Raw genomic sequence first — 22,588 nt, 5'->3', positions numbered from 1 at the left:
AACCACTGTGCATCTCCGAAAAAAACGAGTGAATATTATTGTTACATATACATATACCGAGAGAGAGAGAGAGAGAGAGAGAGAGAGAATATCGGTCGTTAATCGGAAACCGGGAGCCAGGATAACCTAAAACGGTTTGTTTGGCTGTCTACTGATAATGACGACCGATTGGAATAATTTTTAGACCAGTTTAGAAAAGAATACTTTTTTTGTTTCACCGCTTTAAGGGCTGAGGACAGTACCGTAAAGTGGTAGGTTTTTTTCTATTTTCCCGTTTCAAATTAAATTTTCTTGGAAACGGTGCAGAATATAGAAAAACCCACCTGACAATGTCTTCGAAATTTAGTTGAGAATATTCTGTGAAAATTTTAGAATGATTCATTGAGTTTACCGCTCGTGTTGTATTTTTTTCTGACTGAAGAACTGCTAAAAATTGGAACGCTCGGAAATGCATACCTCTACTTGATCATCGAATATCTCGGCTTTGAAGGCTTGTATCATAAATTTACCGTGACAAAGTCTAGATAATTTAGTTTAGATGCGATTAGTACATAAAAACATATATGTAATCGCGATAAAAATAAAGTCTTGTATTTTTCTGTGAAACAAAGTCAGTTTCAATGCATCCACCATTTTTTTCGCTTTGGTTTCCTGATAGCTTTCTGAAAAAGGAGAGAGAAATAAAATTGGCTCGACAAGGCTGCCAAACACACATACATTCAATCTTTGTGAAAGTTGAATATTTTTTCATTGTTCATTGGAATCATGTAATGTCCAACCCATACGATAGATTAATGTGATAAAACTTCTCATCAAAATAATCAAATGTATGCTGGCAACCCGGTACAGTTTGCTCATATAGGAGAGAGTACAAGAGAAATACGATGCGCAAAGGGAATTGAGCGAGTCACGTGGTCGATTTAAAACTCAACACGTGGCCCTCTGTCCTCAGACCTTAAGTGACGGTAAAATATTTTTAACACTCTATACCCTATGATTCCGGAACCAGAATTCGGATCCAGATGAAATTCCGCATGGGACCAGAAGATCTTTTATTTGAACCTAAATTTGTCAAAATCGGATCAGCCATCTCAGAGAAAACCTAGTAAGATTATTCGACTCATAAATTGCTCAGCTCGATGAACTGAATCGAATGGTATACAACACTAGTCGATTTTTCAAGTTATTGCATAACCTTTCTATATAAGAAAGGCAAAAATATACAATTCTGAATATTAATCATACAGACAATGACTTTGTTTTAATTCAAGCTGGTTGATTTAAATCTCATGCACAATTTCGATTCAACAAAATTCAAGCGAAATCCTGCGTTCATGTTACTCTGTATTCTAAATTCATACTATAAAAAGTAATACGTTTCAACCAGCAACATGAATAGGTTTTGTGATTGGATTTTTGTATTACTATTATCATTATAATTATACCGGTGGCAAAAATTTCCTTCCATTTTGACGCATCCGAAAATCCGCTGCGCAGCCACACTGGTGCTGTAAAGTGGCTATGATTTGTCTTAATCGCAGTACCGTGTTCACACAGTAACAAACATTTACCTGCTCCGTGATTCTGGTTTGTTCAACATGTTCGAAAACTTGTGCTCATGTGTGTTCGGTGCAGATGGACTCGCTTGTGTTTTCAACATCGAGCTTCGGTGTCGGTTTTTGTTTTCTTTGCCGCGTGTACGAAATTCGTTCGTAGAGGCGGTGATGTGTTTGCTTCTTCCGTATCAGCGCATATACGTAACGGTTCGCTTTATATGGAACCCCGTAATTTCGGAACCGGAAGTCGGATCGAAATGAAATTCAGAAATTCTGCATGGAATCAAAACATTTTTCATTTGAAACTAATTTTGCGAAAATAGGCCAATCTATCGTTGAGAAGGTGAGTTCGATTTTTGGAACCGGAAACCGGGACTGGTATAGCCTAAATCGGTTAGCTTGGCCGTCAACTGACAAGCTCTATCGAATGGAATTGATTTGAGCCCTGTTTAAAAATATATGTTCATGTTTTGCATTACCGCTGTGATTCTGGAACCGGAAATCGGATCCGGAAGAAATTCGGGACGTGTGTATATAAATGTATATAAATCTATTTCTCCCCAATTTTAACCATTATGCATTTCGCCGAGAGCATAGAAAAGATCTTCTGTGAAAAACGGCAGGTGGGTAATCTTAGAGACATAACCGGATTGACGGAAATACGAATAACATTAGCTCGCTGAAACTCAAACTGTGCCCTTATAAAGCAAGATACCTATTCCGGCAAACGACAAATATAGGTTAAAATTGAACTTAACAAAAGATGTATAATAATGACAATCCAATTTGACAAAACAAAGTCACCTGTATCTAAGTTAGCCGAGCGTTTTCATCTTCTCACCTTCGCTGAAAATGTCAAAGATTTCAATGTGGAAAAATCCCGGTGAATACGGTTGTATCGACGACACGACCTGCCACTCGCCTATCAAAACTGTATCGTAAATCTAAGCACCCCTCAGTAACTCGTAATGTCAAAACGAGTTCACTTAAAATTTTCTGAAACTGGCAACTTGGGCCGATAAATTGTTATTTTTCGAATAATAGTTACCATAACCTTAGTTACGTATAAGATATAATTGAAAATATCAACAAAACGAGCCGAAGTGTCAAATACACATAGGAATTAATTCTGAAATAATACTACAAGTATAAAGACGTAGATTCGTGAAATTCGGTTCACCAATGTCCGAAAAATCTTACTCCAGTTGAAAGATTATGTTTTTGAATGCTAGTGTGTAATCTAAAAATATATATGGATGAAAAAAGGAAAACTGAGGGCAAACATTATTATTACCTGCAAAACCATTAACTATTACGATGTTGTTTTGTTGTACTTTCATAGTTTTTCCGAAATATTGATCCTTATTATCGTTCTCACTTCCACTTCCACTTCACTTGATTATACCTATTACCAGTATCACGCATAGTTAAGTGATCATTGTAGTGGAAAAAAACTCATTTTTTCAACAATATATTGATGACGTGATTATTATAACATCAAGTGCATTCAAGTAATTACTTTTGTCTCTGAAGCGACTTCCGTTATATAGATTTACATTCACTTCACTCGATTTTCACCGTGTAGTGATACCGGTAATAAGGGCCATTCTTACGTAAGCTAGGTTTTGTTTGCAGCTTACGTACGAAAACTATAGATCAGGTCATGAAAGGGCCACGAAGGATTAAAAAAGTTTTTGAGTAGTACGATAGAAGAAAAATTAATTTAACATAAGAATATTATGCATTTAATGTTATAGATATTTATTTCAAGAACATGTCATACTTCCTAGTACGGTTTGGGGTGAGTGTGATGTAAAAATAACATATGAAATTGATGAAAATAATTTTTTATTCTCCGCTATCTTAAGCCTGTTTTGTTGTACCAGGAATTGCGTAGTTGTTCATTGTGCATTCTATTGACGAGACACTCGCGTTATCTCCAGTTTCCATTTTTCTGTAGCGATCAATAACTTTGGTAGAATTATTGACGACAGTTCAATTGAAATGTTACTTACAGCGATATTTTTCCGAATTATAAATCTCTCACTTCCATTTAACTTTTTGCACTAATCTTGTGATTCTTTTTATCAAGCGTTAGGTAATCATAGAACGTCTGCCGTACATACTCGATGAAGAACTGTGTTAAAAATATGTTTAATATTGCTGTTAAGAAAATGATATAAGATACTAACCTTTTTTCGGAATTTACGGGCCAACATTACATTCAAAAAAAGAATTAGCAGAATTTGCCATGTTGGTTGTTCTTGTGGGCCTTGACTTAAACTTTATAAAACATAGAGATCTTGATTTTTTTAATTCCACTAAGTTCTCGTTAGCTTTCAAATTTTCACGCTCCACTTTTATTGTCTAGAATATTATTGTTGTTTTCCGTATTTTCTTTAAATCGTTTGTTTATTTATGTTGGGGTTCCTTAGAAACGAGTTCATGGTAACTAAACAGTGTTGCTAGAGAACATTATTTTTGTCATAAACAAGGGGTCACTAGAATTGTGGTAACTGGCGGTAAATCGTTAACGATCACTTTTATTTTCGATTTTTTTTTGGAGTGTCTGGTCGTGTCGTCGGTTGTATCGTTTGAGTTGTATATCTGGCAGCGGTGACGCTGTCGGTCACCAGAATGTCTGCCAGCCATATATTTCCAGCTGGCAACGTTTAGTCAGCCATCTGGCAGCCATGCGTATGCGGAAAAGCCAGCGATCGCAAAAGAACTAAAATTATAGTTGTTTTTTCTGATTTTGATTGGTTAAAATTTGGTACAACTAATCGACTATTGTTTTAACTAATCTGTCATTTTTTATTTATCGTGCTGGCAGCTTAGCAACGACACCCAACAAGTAACAAACAAGTAATGAAACGTTTCAGTTGAGCAAGGCCAAACACCCTGAGCAAACAATGAAACGTTTCAATGAGATGTCACTCGTGCAATTGAGCAAAGACACAATCCCAGCAAAGTTATGCTTATGACAGACATGTGATATCGGTATCACTGTACACCATGAAATCACATGTCTGTCACCCTGAATCACGGTGGTATCACGCGAGCATCATGATACAACGGTGATTTCCGTACTACGGTCATTCATCGTTGTACAGCGCAAAATCACATCACTGTTTACTGCTACCAGCGCCATTGGCGAGCGATGGTGAACTCATGAAACAGTATTTCCTTCTTCTGAGCATCAAATAATAAACAATCATCGTCATATTTTGAAAAAAAAAATCTCGGTAAAATGCTAAAAAGCAGCATAAAACTTATATACTTTGTAGCATATTTTCAAAAAGCAGTCAAGCCAAGAAATATTCATTAATTAGGTGAAGTTTTGAAATACAAATAGAGAAAACAATTTATTCATATTTGTACAAAAAATCAGCACTATTGAGTAATTGTTTTCTATTCAATAACAAGTAAGATTATTGTTGAAATGGGCTTAAAAACATAATGATTCATATGTTGAATGCACATGTGGTAATAATAAACGATAAATATCCAATACATGAATAAACCAATTGTGTAATCATCCTGTTTCTTGATGACCTATCGAAATTCCATTTATAACATTGGTCCCCTATATTCACTTCTGGAAACTCTAGATCTTCTTATTACTTCGTCTTGTGTCATCGGGTTGAATGCCGTTCGATGGAAAGAAAACTTGTTTTTAAATTGTTTAGAAAGAGTCTTATTTTGGGGTATGAATAGAGAGAACATCGAATCATGTTTTTCAGTGTGAGTAATTTGAAGCAGAAAACATACCAAGTTACATATTCAATTTAAGAAATACTTGTAATAGTTTTCAGTGTTACTTCATAAATATAGCATAACAACTTTAAACTTCTCAAAATCCTAATAAAACCATTATCAGATTATATTTCAGTGTAGTAGACCGTTTTTCATAAGATTTCTGTAGCACTTTGCTGTTATATAATAGCATCAAACCTATGTCAAATCTATTTCGGAATGATTTAAAATTCGAGAAGGTTTTAAATTCAGTTTTATGATGAACATAATCCTTTTTATGAAAATTTCGTGATGAATAAACTGTTACGTTGACAGAATTTTTCTGAAATATGTGTGTGCCATGCCGTTTCTGATGGTTACATAATATCTTAGATTTATTTACTATTTTGAGACTCAATCTTAATAGTTTATGCGCTCTTATTTTTATCCTGAATATGCGGGTGAAAAAGGAATTATGACTGAACACCTTGAAATTCATTCGGATTTGGCAAAAGTCGGTAAGATTTACAAACAAAATTTAGTGATTCATCACCATTTTGGTAGAAATCAGCGTCGTTGCAAAAAAATAGTGCTCGTGTACCGTAAATTAGTTCTAAAAGCCTTTCATATTTCCTCCATTCTATATTTATATTTGTTTTTTATTTTTATCAGTGAATGTTACGGTAGAACATCAAAATTATGAACATCTAATTTTCTCTAATACTAATTACATTTAAACAATGATATGAGTGATACTGTCATCCAATGAACACTTACACACAAATAGTTTAATAGCTAAGACAGAGCGACAAGATTATATCTGTCATAAATTAGTTGCTAGTAATAATCTTAAAACCACAAAAATTTTTGGTTTCAATATTATCGATCATCGGAGCTGGGAAATTAAGCTAAATTTTGAGTTTTTTCGTTTCACACTACATTCATTCTGTGCGCAAAACATGTCTGTCACCTCATCGTTGTACGCGTACAACGTTGTACAGAAATCATTGTACGGAAATCACATGTCTGTCAGCGGTATTACTCGTATGCATGAAAGCAAAAAAATGTCTCAGTTGTTTCAACCAATTATTCAGTTATTTGAACTTAAAACGCCAATTGCAATAAATATTTTTTACTGTTAGCCTCTTCGGGGGCAGCTAATCGTTCACTGCTTGAACAACGAAATTTTACCTAATTAACTGCTTATATCTTCATCACTAAACTCACAAAGGATATGGAAATGAACCAAAAGATTACAATTCTCAAAAGGGAACTCACCAGAAAAATGGTCACAGGGAATTATGAAATTTTTCCTTCACTAGCAGAATGGCTCGCTGATAATCCTAATGCTACAGATACACTTTCAAGAAAATACAAATAGTACCACTTCACTTTAACAGCAAATTTTTAAGCGTTAAGCGGTTTTAATAACATTGACATGAACTGTCCAAGAATACATTACTCTCAGATGAAATAAAAACATTTATACTGTAGGAATATCTATTTAACACATGGAAAACTTGTTTTACAATTAACTGTTATATTCTTCTGCATACTTTTACTTACATAAAACGACCACTACGTAACTAACATAAATGACGTTCATTTACCATTGAAAATTTTCAATATGAAACGCTTCTGGTGAAATGAAGAGGTTTTTTGTTCTGCGTTTTGCTGTCTTCGTTCTCCGCCAAGTGACAGCATTTGAATACAACAATTTCGGTTACCTGAATGGTTATGACAAAATCAACAGATATGTTAGTTAAATCAACAACATTTTAGTTGAAACAACCAGTGCGCGAAACAACAATTGCAATATTGTAATTTTGTGATCTGCGGGTTCTCCGTGTAGAATCGTGCCCGCTACCATTAATATAATTTCGTTAATGTTTCAACTACTGCATTTTTATTGTTATCGCAATGGTAATACTTTATCATAGAAGCACCGTTACAATTCTAGAAATAAAGAAATGAAACCTTGCACATTTCACACAATATATCAACTTAGGAGAACGATTTTTAAAGTTCAGAAGTTTAAAGGTGTGTGTTAGTTTGATTCGCGTTCACGTCATCCCATCATCATTACCCACCCACTTTTGTGTTTCGTTTATAGTTTTAACCCTAAGGTCATTCACATTTTCAAAAATTTTATCGTTGATTGATTTCGCAATTTTCAGGAATCTCAGTAGCTTATGAATTATCTTGAACAACACAATATTTCATTAACTAGCGGAGTTCAGCCGGAGAGCAAGAGCCGAGTGTCTGCATCCATTAGGAAATTCTCTCCCTTTTCGTGCGGCAGTTTTTGAAACGACACCCATACTAGCATAAAGATGTGTTCCACATCAGTGAAAATTTTCGCCCGGGACAAAACTGATTTGCCGTCCCATCGTTGGTTTAGTGAGCAAAAACAAAGGCTGGATTTATTGAGCAAACAAAATAATTTTATTTCTACATTACGTGCTAGTGCTGCCAGTCATTGAATGTGTTGGAGACGATAGTTTGTATCTTATTTGCACTCGTTTGATGCCGCACTACAAATGGGCCACTAATATGTATATTTTCACTTTCGATTCGCATGGCAGCTGGATGCCGCATTCGCTCTTGGTTGAAGCGAAACTCGCACTGCGAACGTTTCATTGCAGAACTGTTCACAGTGCGGATTGATTCAATACAGAAGAAATGTTTGTGAAGGGTTTTATATTAGCGTGATTGCAGCTTTTTAGCTAATGGGAGTCCTAACAGCTGGAAAAATTGCAACACAGAAAAAATTGACGTCGACTACAAGGGTGGCTTTTATCGTATCAAAGAACGCTCACAACTCTTCACACGATTGAATCAGTGCCATCAAAGAGAGACGGATATCATCGCAGTAACAAAAACCCGGCATGGCTCATTTAACATAGAATAGACACCAGTGCGAGAGCGAATTTCTCTCGATGACATTTCTGAGAATCAAAGGTTAGCACGCTGCTGTGGGGATCCTCCCTGAAGCAAGAAACGATCGCTTATTCTCATTTCGCGATTCGATTCTATACAGGCAGTTTATAATTGCGATAGAATCATTTCACTATTGCCGCTTATTCTAACTATGTGCATATAAACTTTGTATAAGTTGTGTCTGTGAATGCTCCACACAAGGGTTTTGAAATATTGCAACCTAGTATGAGAATCATCAAGTTGAATCATCGATTCGATTTTCTGCGATAATTGTCAACTTGCGATTCTCTCTTGGTAAATTCCACAGAGCAACGATCATTATCGGACTGTAAATTTTTTAAGGGCCGTGAAATACTCAGAGTATGAAGTGGAGCGAAGAAATGTAGCGAAATTCTCTCACGGTTCATGCATTGAGAGACTCGAGTTCTTGTAGCATCTTCTACCGGATTGAAAATGTTGTATACAATATAGATAGCAATATAGCAGCTTCTGTCAAATGTTCGGCAATCATCAACATTGGTCGACTATATAATTTCGGATTTGACTATTTCAACGAAAGGAACTGTCAAGAAGGTCCGAATTATGGAATTTTCTCCGATATTCAACACTGTTCGGTGCATTTTTCCTGAGTAGGTACCTGAATTGGATAGTCGATGTATTTTTTCATACAAGTTGATGCCAAACGCGTAAACAAGAATCGACTGTCAAAACCGAACAAATAGTTGTATCGCACTGAAATTCGACATGACTTCCGGTGAAACTCTCAACGGGTGAGCACGTTGCATCGTGTTAGTCCGGGGAAAATTCGAGTATTTCGCAAGAAAGAAAGGATTTTCAGCCGTACTTTGACGATTCGACGCAGCCACACAGCGAGATTTTCGCTTGTAGTCAAGTGAAAAGAAAGTCCACTGGACTATAAACGAAAATTAACTGGCAATATAGCCTTAGTTGCTGTGCCATCAATTCGGCGTCATCTCAAGTGAGGTGACGCCAACCAGAAAGGAAGAAGAAGAAGAAGAAATTCGACATGTCAATCAAAATATAAATGGACTTAGGTGTACTATAATCTCTTTTCGATTGCGGTGCACTTTCAATTCGACCTAGAATATTATCACAAATTTTGGTTAAGGTGAATCAATTTCAATCTGGCTCTCTTTACATAAATCACCCCAAGATGAGACTAACGACAAAACTGACGGTGACGAAGAAGTAAAATAAAATAAAACCAGTTCTTTGAGTTGGGTATACGTCAATAGACTGCGAAAGTAATTTATCATTTTTTCTCTGCTTCAGAGAGACTCTAATGAATTTTGATCCAAGTTGTGTTACGAAATCTTTACACTCTTTCTCCGCGATACTCGCGCAAAAGTTTCCCTAAATTGGATCAAATCTGTGCTGTCGGTGTATAACTTTTTCGACCTTCTGTCGTGTCAAATAACTTCACGGAATATTCAACCCGATATCCAGCTCGGACACCAAATGGAACGGCTAACTTGCCAGGACATGCCAACAAAATGCAAAATTCCTTCCTGGAAATATCCACCTGTGCCGCAAATAGCAGCTGTATGGGACAGGATTTACTTCCGTCGCATTCCTGGCACGAATTTACGAACTTTCTGTGATCCAGACATTGAGCTCTCAAACACGCCGACTCATCTTTGTTGAAAAAAAAGAAGTCATAACGGCCCTTTTCACCCATTTCACTCCAGTATCCGTTATCCCATAATATTCAGTGATCTTTGTCACACTGTGCTACAGTGTTTGGAATAAACATTTCTTTGAATGCTATGACTGCTGAAACATTTTATTGCTGAGATTGCAGCCGCATCGAGGGCGAAGATTTCTCTAATGGCATTTTAGTATTTACAAGTCAAATGTCAATGGGATGAAGGGACATGAAACTATATTGCCTGGAACAGAGATTTTCGAATGCGTTTATCGTCTGTACTCGATGTTCTCAGGTTGAAGTTTTTGCGGTAATATGTATGGCTAGGAAATTTAGTCTCAGTTTGGAATATTATTTATTTATTTTTTTCTTTATTTCGTCAAGCAAATGTAGACTACATATAAATAATTTACATACGCATTATTTCTACGATAATGTAGGGGATTGTAAAGATGATTACCAAATTGATTGTGGTATCGCATTATTCGATTGGATGGACTGTTTTTTGCATAATTTGTTCTATAGTATCTTTCCTAAAAAAAAGGGCAGAGGAGATGCTATACAGTGCATATAAAAAATTGTTTCTGGATCGATTCAATGCGTTCTTCGTGAATTCCATACTAGGATAAGACTACGTTACTAAATCTCGTATAATTTTACATTTTTCTACACGTTGGTTTCGTAGTTGTATGTCTATAGATACACTCTTAGAAAAAATGAAATTAACGCTTCACGCAAATTCAAGTATGCCGTTATTTCTTCGGTGATGACACAATATTACATCAACTAACATGTAAATATAAATGTTGCGTCTGTATCGATGTAAACTTCAGTAAAATTAACTGTGAAGTTAATGATATGACTTATCTTTACATGCTATGTATTGTGAGTGTAAGTGAATGGCGACGCTCCTTTTATGTGCATCTAAGAAGATGCAACATTTTTTAAGCATGTAGAGTTACATTTTTCCTACTGAATATGTATTATTGAGTTACGTTTTTTACATTGAGCCTGAGTAGACTTTTGCTGCACCAAACGTGGTATGGATTGATTTCGTTCTGGAATAATGCGGCGTCGTTGGTTTTTCTAATTTCCATATATAAGCACTTTTTGATATTTAAGTATGAAGGAAATGTCGTTTACATGTGGTATGAAAAGAAGAGGTCCTAGATGAGAGCCCTGAGATACGCCAGATGTTACTTTAATTGCTTCAGATAGAATGTTATGAAATCAAGCTTTCATTAAATATGATTCGAGCCGCTGTAGTAGATTATCGAACACAATCTACCCACATTTCTGCAGTTTGTATAATAGTAATGGTATGTCGATACGAGCGAAAGCTTTACTAAAGTCGGTTTATGAAGTTTCTACATGGTTGCCAGCGTTCATGGCATTCAGAGTGAAGGTGATAAATTCCAGAAGATTTGTTGTGGTTGAACGATTTTTTGGTTACTGGAAAAGTTTTTCGTTCACAATTTTTTTTTTCAATAATTTTGGAATGCTTAAAATAATGGCTATTCTACGGTAGTTTCTGATATCAGATTTCGAGCCGGATTTGAATATTGGTACAAGAAAGCACGATTTCCATGTTTTAGGAGAGATTCATTTTTAGTGGTAAATTGAAAAGTTGTAAAATCGGTTGTGAAATTTTTTTTGCAAGATATTTTAGGAATATAGGTGGTATTTCATCAGGTCCAGGTCCTTTTGAATAGTCAAGGTTTTTCAGTGCGGCCAACATGTCATGTTCTGACATACAGTATACAGAGATGTGCTTTGAAATAAACTTGAAGTAGGTAATGTCAGAGACATAACTGTGAAATTGACGTAGGACTGCATTCGCGATGTGTATATATATTAACTGATTTGATACCATTTAACCAATTAAGATTTTGTAGTCCTGGAAAGGACCATTTGGTTTCGTTTGTATTCTAGTAGGGCTGCAGTTTAAGACAGCTTTCTAAATAAGTTCATTACGTTACTTTTGGGTCCTGGAAAGAAATGTTTTGTTACGGATGATTACGTTTGTATTCCAGAAAGAAGTCATTTTTAAGATTGAGCATTAATCTAGAAGAAATCAATTCATAAATATAATCGTAATACACACACAAGTCGTACATTCACTCATATATTTCAATTTTTTATACATCTCGATGTGAATTGTGAAACTTTCCCCCTTTTCACTACTAGAATTTTAAACGATTTTTGACGTCGATTGTCTCATTTCGGATTTACATATTTCATTGAAAGAAACTATCAAGACTAGAACTATGCTGTTCAGGATTCATGTCTGCCATTTAGAAGGATCAAATTGTGGAATTCTCTACGATATTTAGCACAGTCCGGAACATTTATACCGAACGATTTTCGCAAGGCGAAAAGTGCACGATCAAATCAAATTATTTTGAATTTTCACTAAACTGATGATTTTTACCTTGTCCATTTTTCGTTTCTCGTTTTATTTCTCTCCAATGCAAACGACCAGCATCTCTGTTGTCTGATGCAATCGTTCATGATCAGGGTTGACACATATACAGATTAATCTGCATTTTACAGATTTTTCAGACAAATTTGTGACCAAGCTTCTGTATATGCAGATTACAGATTTTTGGCAAAAAATACAGATTTGTACAGATTTTTGATAGCGTGGATAGGCTTCAATGCAAAAACAATTTCCAGCGTTTTTTTTTCAACTACAAAATCATAAAATTCGAAAAGTTTTGGTTTCTTTAAGTTTGGGTTCTGAAGACTTTTTCATTCCGTTGTGCTTCGATTTCTTATCACTTCTTTATACAGATTTTCAATACAGGTTTTTGAGCTCTCGATACAGATTTAAAGATTTTTTTCTGAAAAATGCAGAATTAAATGTGGCAATTCTGTTCATGATTGAATTGAAACTAGCTTTGCGAACAAACCGACACATCCTCTCGCAGTGCCAAATGATGCGAAACTGGTTTAATGCGTCTTCTCGCCTCGACGATCGGAAGGCAAATAGGGATGTCGTAATATCGATCGATTAATCGAGTAATCGATTAATAATCCTGATAATCGAGTAATATTTAATCGAATAGCTTAAAACTAATATTCGATTATTGAGCTAATCGAATAATTAAAAAAATCCCATAGAAATAATCGAATGAATAATCGAATAATCGATTAATAATTCAGATAATCGAATAAATTTTAATCGATTAGTTTCAAAATTATACTCGATTATTGAATAATCGAGTAATTCGAAATTTCCGACATCCCTAAAGGCAAATGAGAACTACGACCTGAGCGTTTGAGGTTTTTAACCACGCAGAAGGTGCACATTCCGATGGCGCTGTTTGAATGCATCTTCTCACCCCGATGTCTGCTTCCATCCAACGCACAAGAAGAAATGATCGATTTTTGACCACGGTTCCCCTTTTATAACGTTCAGTTGATGATATGTGCCTGACTACCTCAAAATCGTCGTCCTTGCGCGACAAACCCAAGCGAATGTAAAGAGTTTTCCGCGTTGTTTTCAAATGTTGAGAAAACTTAATTTTTGAGTTGTTTGTGGTTATCTCACACTGTTCAAAATATTATCCTAAATTCCTGATAATATTTTTAATGAAATATTGAAAGAATTTTGTTGCTGCCAGTAATACAAGTCGAGATATTCACGATTAAGTTCTGCCCATTCTTCCATATGGCTAATTTTAAAAAGGCCCCCCATAGTAAAGTAAGTCGTATTCACGACAAAACATTCCTCAGTGTATTAAGAACACGCGAACCCAGACTCTGTTTGCTTTGATTCGTATTTGTCTTGCATCCGACGAAATTACATCAATAGCCCAAATATATGCAATTATACCTACGTGCACACTAGCGCAACAAATTTTGATATTCAAACTCCTCTTCGCCAAGCTTGTAGTCAAGTTTTGCATTCATGCAGTTATTTTTATAGCGTTATACTATGTTCACACTCTGATTTCATGTTTTAAGCGGAATAACATGTTTTACTTTTGCGTTATTTCATATTCAGAAACGTCACATTAAAACATGTTTTCCCGAAACAACATGATATAATTGTCAGTAAAGCACGACTATGTCAATTGACAATCTGTTCAACAACTGCAGTTTTCCATCAAAGTAGCCATGTAATCATAATAAAAGAAAACTGGAAACTGGTACCAACGTTGCCAGGTATACCGATTTCGATATTTTTCGGATGTTGTCAAGATACTTTTTTCTTTGCTACCTGCTACGTAGGCATTTTTGCAGTTTGTTTAAAAACAAACTCAATATCAAGTAATATGTCATGCGTATAACATAATCTTAGTGTGAACAGTGCGGTTTTAACTTTATATTACTATGATGTTATTACCTGCAGGTGTGAACATAGTATTATGTTTTCTACCATTACTACCCTTCTGAGACTTCGATAATTAATCGAGTTCATCCGAATTAAATTAGAAATTAGATATTAGTATTAAACACTTAAAAATTACTTGCAAATTTCTCATAACAAAGCATTTCATCCAAACTCGCATGGTACAAGATCAAAGCGAACCAATTGAAGCTTCAAATCGTTTTATTGCACTTTGTGTCTTGTTGTCTAGCAAATACCTTACACGTGATACTGAAACATTGGTTATAATTTCGCTTATACTTATATGTTTATGTTTTCGCTTGATGCCGAATCTAACCCAGTTTCCACTCTAACTGCTGTCAAACCGTTTGATTGAAGCCAATTTCGAACCTAGTTTCTACGTCGTTGAACTGAAAATCGAGTCAGCTTCGAACCAGTTGGTTTTCGTATCAGGTTTGCTCAAACCCCCGTTGCTAGGTGCGAAATCAACACAGTTTCGTAAGAAGTGTTTTTTTGATGAAACTACCCTGGGTCAGTTTCAGTTTTCTCAAGCGAAAACGACAATAGATTCGCGTGCTTCCCTACAACTTTGCGTTTGCATCAATTGACCAATCAGAGCGATGCTTCCCAGCTGATAGATCGCTTACTCCTTCAAAACCATCGTCTCCGTTAGAGAAATCCAGTAAGCCTATGCTGGCTGAGATTTTCAGCTGATAAAATAGGACACTGTTCGCTATTAAACAAAATTTCAATCATGTATAATTGAAAATACGTGGCTTGATATATTCCGATCGAAACTTAAAAATATTGGTAATTAAATGGTGAAATAATATTAATAATTGATACAAAATTGACAGAGCTATAAGTTTTTAAAACCATATTAAATAAACCATACCATAAACGTGTATTTTTCATTGAGATTCTAATTTGCACCCCTATATAGAAAAAAGAGACCAGAACCAATATTCTGGCAACAATTTTTCGTTACTACCAAAATTGTTAAAAAATTACATCGAATAGAAAATTAACTTTTGCATACCATTCTATCGAAAAATAAATAATTTAAAAAATCGATGTAAACTGTTTTAGCTGTAACTTCTTCATTTTTCAAAAGGCACGGATGGGATAGCCATCAATCTGTAGGTTTTAATAATAGCTTTAAAATAAAAATTATCAAAAAAAATTAAAACCCTGATTTTTTTATTTAACTGTTTCGGATTATGAGTCGGATTGACCTCTCCATCAGTTCAAAACTTATGGTTTGCCATACTGAAGCCATGTGCAAAGTTCCATCCAAATCGGAGAATGTCGAGTCTGCTGATCTGCTAAGCATTTCTGGAATTGCTCTATTTAAGCGCAAAAGTACTATGAAGTACTATGCAACTTTTTTCAATAATGAAATTTCAAACGATTATAACGACGCACCAAAATAAAAGACTAGTGTCATAAATATAAAACTTCTACAAGAAAATTAACGAAAACGCATGGTAAAGTACGAGGGTGATTCAAAACGAATTTCCAATTTTTCGGTAGAAGAGATATCAAGAAAACCCCGTTTTACCCCTGTCCCCGCTTTCCCCCTCTCGCCTAACTCTAAATCAAAGTTTTATAAAATATTTAGTATGAACGAGCATTGGGGTAAAATTCAATACTAAAATAAGGCCCGTACAATTTCAACCACAGGAATCGAACAAATCATCGTACAGAGCGTGCAGAAGTGTAGAACCAACACAAAGAAATACGGAATATTTTTAGTGACTGATTAACTTTGTATGCTTATAAACCATAAGTATTTTTAATTGACTAATATGAGGAAGATGCATTTGTGTGTGTTATTTAAGACTATCAATTTAGTCATTCAATTCAGAATTCAAATGCTCTTATAATTGATTTTCTTGGATATTGCGAAATTGTTCATTCTTTGTTACACATCAAAATCTTTGGCATGATCCTAGAAATCCTAGATGGCTAGAAACGATCTGTTGTGGATTTTTTAAATTTTTTATATGAATTTGATCATTGTAATTTTGAATTTATTCGGCCTTGTTCCCGAGAAAACGGAAGTGACGGACTGAATTGAACGCAAAACCTTCATGTATGAAAAATTCAAAAGGTATTTAAATGCAAAAAGTATCTAATGAAAATCTACAGAATTGACACGGCTATAAATCCCGTATCATTGGTTCGAAATCCGAAACACAACGAAACCATCCACCATTAGTGCTGGATCAGCATTTGATGAACCAATAACCAATAGCCAATAACAACCAGTCCCATTTTTCTCCATTTTGATACACCTTTGCCCACTTCAGAGGATGATACACATTCATCTGCTTAGTTCGTTAGTTCGTGTGCCCAGAACGATGTTTGCCGCCTGGTACTGGAAACTAAATTGATTCATTTCGATTTTTATTGGTACCAATAAACACCCGATAGAGCGCTGTATGTGCTTTGGTCACGAAACGAGGCGATCCCTCCCGCATCAGTTCGAATGTAGAATATGAATGTGGGTGTCATTGTCCACACTTTCAGGCGAGTGACATCGATTCCAGAACTCCATTCGGAATTCAGCATGGATTCATATTCAGAATCGGATTGATGTTTACTTTTACGTTCTGTAGCTAATATACATTAGTTTAGCTGATCCGTACCAAATCACATCGAAGCACTTTATGATGGTGATGATTTGTTTAGAATGCTCCGCTTTGTTGTACGTATATGAATTGCCAATAATTTGTTTGGTTGATTTTTCATTTTACTGGTCATACATTTATTAGGTCTGCTGTGCATTCGGTGCGAGAGTCAAAAGCTATGATTGGAAGGTTTTCCCAATTTGACAGCTCTATCAATCGAACTCTTACCGTGATGGCAAAAACCAGTGAAGCAACTCCATTCATAAGTGTGGGCCTTCCACGTTGAAAACGGTCATCGTGCGGCACTTTAGGGACGCACCTAAGAAAACATTGAGATATTTCTAAATGTACTGATATATTTTCTTCGAGAATGTGGGAATTTCATTGCAATAGGCCTGAGGAACATAATTTTCAATGATTCCGATAGAAGTGATAAGAATTGATTGATACAAACACATATTTCAAAACGACCACATTCTTGGTTTCTTCGCCTGCCATAGACATAATGTCCCAGCAATCGTATAATACTTTCCCCTACACCAAGTTTCCCAAGAAGGCACCGAAAATCAGCGAAAAGGGAATATCTAAGCCGCTCTTCTTTCGCTCCGGACTAGCCGTGAACGGGGAAATTCATAGTACGAAATGCCTGCCGGAAGTTGCGTCGTTCATCAAGAAATACCATAAGGGCTAAGACGTGGTGTTCTGGTCGGATCTGGCGTCGGCCCACTACTCGAAGTCATCGTTAGAGCAGCTCCATCTTCTGAATATCGATGTGGTACCGAAGCCGGCGAACACTTCCAACGTCCCCCAGCTGCGTCCCATCGAGAATTTCTGGACCAACCTTAAGCGTATGATTTACTCTCACAATTCTGTCGCAAAATCTGGGGAGAAATTGATAAATAAAACAAAGAAAGAACTCCAAACTATGCCTACAAGCATGGCGAATGTTCCGATTAATTGCCGGAAGGCCGCTTGCAATGGCGTAGAATTTTTTGCAAACAAGCATAAATAATGGCCATGGGAAATTTCTCAAAAACAATTATCTGTCCCATTTTGTTTTATGCAAACGTTTAAGACTGTCCCAGAAAGTATGGACGCACTTCGATTTCGCTGTAAATAATTCACAAGTGTTAGATATTCAATTTTTTTTTTCGATATACTGATAATATTAGACTACAACAACAGAATATTATTCTCAACATTTGCTACTTAGCCATTGTAGACTAGCTGGCGCACCGTCTTGCGAACGTTCCTCATTAAATTACAGACTTCTTGGCGACAAGTTTTGACACTTTTTTCCAATCTTTTTCGAATTGTTGAATGGTTTCGGCTGCCGAGACATGTTTCCTAAGATGTGCCTTCGTAAATGTCCAAAATTCCTCAATTGGTCGAAGTTGTGGGCAATTTGGTGGATTCATGTCTTTTGGGACGAAAGTGACCTTTTTTGGTAGTATACCATTCTACCGTTGATTTCGAGTAGTGGCAAGAAGCAAGATCTTGCCAGAACACAACAGGATCCTTGTGGCTTCGAATCATGGGTAGAAGTCGTTTTTGTAAACATTCCTTGATGTATATTTCGCTGTTCATTGAAGCAGTGGTGATGAAGGGTTTCGAAATCTTACCGCAGCTACAAATTGCTTGCTAGACCATAGCTTTCTTACCAAATTTTGCGACTTCAATCGATGTCTTGGACTGGTTTCACACTTGCCCCTCTCGCACCGTATAATCATAAATCAAATAAACATAGATTTCCCAGTGTAATAGTAATGTAGTTGAGCAACCCGTGACACCAAAAGCACCGTCTGGTGGAGAATGGGTGCGTAAATGCTCCTAAAATGCATGCAAAAAGTTGCCTGCGCATTTAACACAACCACAGTAGCTAATGGAAAAAAGTACACCCGTTTGTCACTAGAGGTGCTGTTAGTGTCACCGTACAGTGAGAAATCTATGTTTATTTGATTTATGGTATAATATTGTGGTCTCGACAAGGATTTATAATCGAGTTTCACGTAGGTTTCGTCGTCCATGATTATGCAGTTCAAATATCCAGCAAGAATCGTATTGTACAGCTTTCGAACCCTCGGCCTGATCGATGCTTCTTGTTTCGGACTACGTTTTGGTTGTTTCTGCTTCTTATAGGTTCGAAGATTCAAACTTACTTCAGCACGAAGAACATTTGACTTCGAAGTGCCCACTTTTTTGACCACATCACGAACTGAAACTTCCTTCTTTTGCCCGAACGCCTTCAGTATACGTTTATCCAACTGAGGGTTAGCAGGACCTTTTTTCGACCCGTTTTCGGTTTATTCTCAAAGGTGTTATCCTCACCAAACTTCCTGATTGCATTTCGCACGGCTTTTTAACTTACTCTATCCATTTTTGCTATCTTTCTCAGTGACAGTCCGCGTTCTGTGCACCATTTGTACACTATTTTTCGAAGTTGTTCTGCTGAAAATCCACGCATTTCGAAACAAACTAATGAAAACGAATGAACAACTGCACAAGTGGTTAGAGAAGAGTGTAAACAACAGAACACAGCCATAAAAATTGACAGATTCTGAACCATTGTGAAATGGCAGCGGTTTTTGGTTGCGTCCATACTTTCTGGGACAGTCTTTAAATGCAAAATCATTCCATCATTCCAATAAACATACGGTTATAATAACGTAATTCCATCTTTTTTCCTCACAATTCTAGCCTGGTGAACCAGTCAATGGTCCAGTTGGACGCCGGACAGGTCCGACGAGTTCTACACGAAGCACTGGATCTGTGGGCTCAGAATGCAAATCTCACGTTTCGCGAGGTGTACAGCAATGAAGCCGACATTCAGGTGCTTTTCGCTCGACAGTTTCACGGAGATGGCTATCGGTTCGATGGGCCCGGTAAAATTCTTGCACACGCTTTCTATCCCGGAACCGGTATCGGTGGTGATGCTCATTTTGATGAGGAAGAAACCTGGCTGCTCAATGAGCCTCTGGGAACCGACGGTGAGTTGGATTGTATTGAGTTGTGCAGCATGAATCATCCTCCCAACTTTTCTTACATCAGGTACTCGTCTATTCGATGTGGCCGTTCACGAGTTTGGTCACTCGCTGGGCTTGGGACATTCATCAGTGAAGGAAGCCATCATGTTTCCCTGGCATCATGTGTCATACCGTGGCAAGGATACAATTCCCGAAGACGATAGACTGGGGATCCAAGGTATCTACGGTCCAAAAAAGAAAACCTACGGTCGTAATCCTGAACGAAATACTCCTTCAACGAGCACAACCACGACTACTACTACATTGGCTCCCCCTCGTCGGCCATCCACCAAACGGTATTATCCCCGAAAGGATCACAATGGCCATCCATGGGAAGATCTACCGGCCAACAATCCAGTACAGCCGTGGAAAACTAAAACAACAACAACAACCACCACCGAAATTCCCCGACGTCGCATTTACTATGCGGATAAGCCTCGAGGTGTCGGAACGGATTATCCAACTCGACGAGTGTACCATGAAGACCGACCGTACCCCAGAGAACCCGAGGAAGAAACCCCACGACACGTTCCGACGCCTACCAAGATCCACCATCATCATCACCACCATCATCGAACGCATCATCCGGCCACACGACCGCCACTGCCACGCATTCCGGATCCCTGCGATACTAGCTACGACGCTGTCACTCTTATCCGAAACGAACTCTTTATCTTTAAGGATCGCTACCTGTGGCGAATTTTCGAAAATGACGTTCAAAACCGACCGCCGATCGAGATCGATCGAATGTTCTTCGGACTGCCGCGAAATTTTGCACGGATCGACAGTGTATACGAAAATAAACATCAGAAGATTGTATTCTTCATAGGTAATAGCGATCATTTCAGCTGTAGATCTGTTTGAACACTCAATGTTTTTGTGTTATTTTTGATTCAACAGGAAAACAGTATTACGTTTTCAACTCGCAACACCTTGAACCGGGATATCCGAAACCGTTGACGCATCTTGGACTACCGGAAAGCATCGATAGAATCGATGCATCCCTCGTTTGGAGCTACAATAACCGGACATATCTCTACAGTAATCGTCTTTATTGGAGGTATTTTAACCCAATTGGAACCAGTTCTCGAGCCGAATGAATAATTTTCACCGTTTTTTTTTTGTCAGATTCGACGAAGATGCGAACCACGTCGAGCTGGACTACCCGAGGGACATGTCGATGTGGAAAGGTGTCGGGTACAATATCGACTCGGCGTTCCAGAATCGTGACGGTAAGACCTACTTCTTCAAAGGTACAGGGTACTGGCGGTTCAACGATCTACGCATGAGTGTCGATCATGAAGAACCGCTTCCGTCCGCACACGAGTGGATGAAGTGTCAACAACGGGAACCGATGGTTGACACTACGACCGAGGGTCAACAACAAGAAGTCAGTGGTTCCACGCCGATTACGAGGAGTACTTTTGGGAATACCGTCGTGCTACTCCTGTTACTGCTTGTCTCTGTCAGCTTCAATCGAACGCGACCGTAGGCATTCACTAGTAGCAAAATTAAATAAAACCACATCGGATCAATCGGAATGGATTCAACTAGCTTAGAGATAAGATTATCTCGTAGACTAGACATGAAGTAAATCACTGCCGAAATGTGGGTGCTTATTAATGCAATCTCAAGCTATTAGAATTTGTGCAATACCGTATGAGCATCATAAGATTTTGATTCCAGTAAGCTTTGAATCCAAGGGACAATCCGAAGTCCACAGACTACATCTAGCGTATATTCCAATAATTTTATTAGGTTAAGAATGAATTGTGTAAAAACATTTTATTATAAGTTAGTGTGAAAAATGTGAAAATTTTACAGTCGTACGAGATAGCATTAATGTAGACAAACTATCAACTGAATCAACTATACTGACTACGACAAGGTGAATTTGAACAAGTTATGTTCGTTGTGATATGCGGCTAAGAATTTAGTACGATAATTTATGCAACGTTTCGGCTCATTCCGGTTCTGAGCAATTCCATACGAAATCGAAGGTCGATTTTTACTTGTATTGTTTGATTTGGCTCAAGTGTTGCATATGCATTTTTTATGATCGAAAGAGACGATTTGCATCAAAAGTTTGCCATTTTTACTCTAGCCTTACTTTTGAGAAGGGACTAAGCAAAAATCCCTTAAAAATTTTCAATAATATGCGTTTCAGAAACGGTTAGTCAGATCGATTTGGTGTCTTTTGCAATGTTTTAGGTAGTTTTAAGGACTATGTAAAAAAATTAGATACTGTTGAAAAAAATTTTTGTTTGATTTTCATTTAAAAAAAACCTTCAAATTCAAATATCTGAAAAATGTATTTCTTTTTTTGTTGTTTTTTTATATGTTGTGGCTGAAGTCCGAAGAAAAATACTGTCAAATTTTTAGAATGGAGAAATCAAATTTGAGAAAGCTACATATTTTAAAAATATTGTAAATTATTGAAAATAATGGAAGAATTTTTTTATTTATTTTTTAACAAAATTTTCTATCAAAGAACGCTAAAATTCCAATTAAAACGATGTCAATCAAAATTTTACTATATATATGCTACGGTTCTCGAGATACAGCGGTTTGAAAAAAAAATCGGAAAATGTTAATTTTTATAACGATTTTCAGATGGTTATTTGAGTATATACAAAAATATATTTTTTCAGAAAGAGTCGCATTTATTAAAGATTTCTTATTGTTATATTATAATCAAC

The 22,588-nt window shown here is 36.7% G+C and overlaps 1 protein-coding gene across 7 annotated transcripts in view; it reads left to right on the top strand.

Moving 5' to 3' along the window:
• LOC131438639 (matrix metalloproteinase-2) overlaps positions 1–22,254 on the top strand; it is a 604,535-nt gene extending 582,281 nt beyond the window's left edge. For 4 of the 7 annotated variants that reach the window (XM_058608784.1, XM_058608786.1, XM_058608787.1 and 1 more), the window contains 4 exons: positions 19,564–19,853; positions 19,915–20,718; positions 20,790–20,949; positions 21,018–22,252. In XM_058608784.1, the coding sequence (XP_058464767.1) occupies positions 19,564–19,853; positions 19,915–20,718; positions 20,790–20,949; positions 21,018–21,381 (1,618 nt within the window). In that variant the 3' untranslated portion in view covers positions 21,382–22,252. Of the gene's footprint in view, positions 1–19,563; positions 19,854–19,914; positions 20,719–20,789; positions 20,950–21,017 lie in introns of all 7 variants that reach the window. The other 3 variants (XM_058608782.1, XM_058608783.1, XM_058608785.1) reach the window with 3 other exon arrangements.
• The last annotated feature ends 334 nt before the right edge of the window (positions 22,255–22,588 follow it).

This window comes from Malaya genurostris, chromosome 3, assembly GCF_030247185.1.
Source record: "Malaya genurostris strain Urasoe2022 chromosome 3, Malgen_1.1, whole genome shotgun sequence".
In the NCBI taxonomy this organism is placed as follows: domain Eukaryota; kingdom Metazoa; phylum Arthropoda; class Insecta; order Diptera; family Culicidae; genus Malaya; species Malaya genurostris.
Note: the sequence above shows the minus strand (reverse complement) of the source record. Positions and strands in the feature narration are given on the sequence as shown.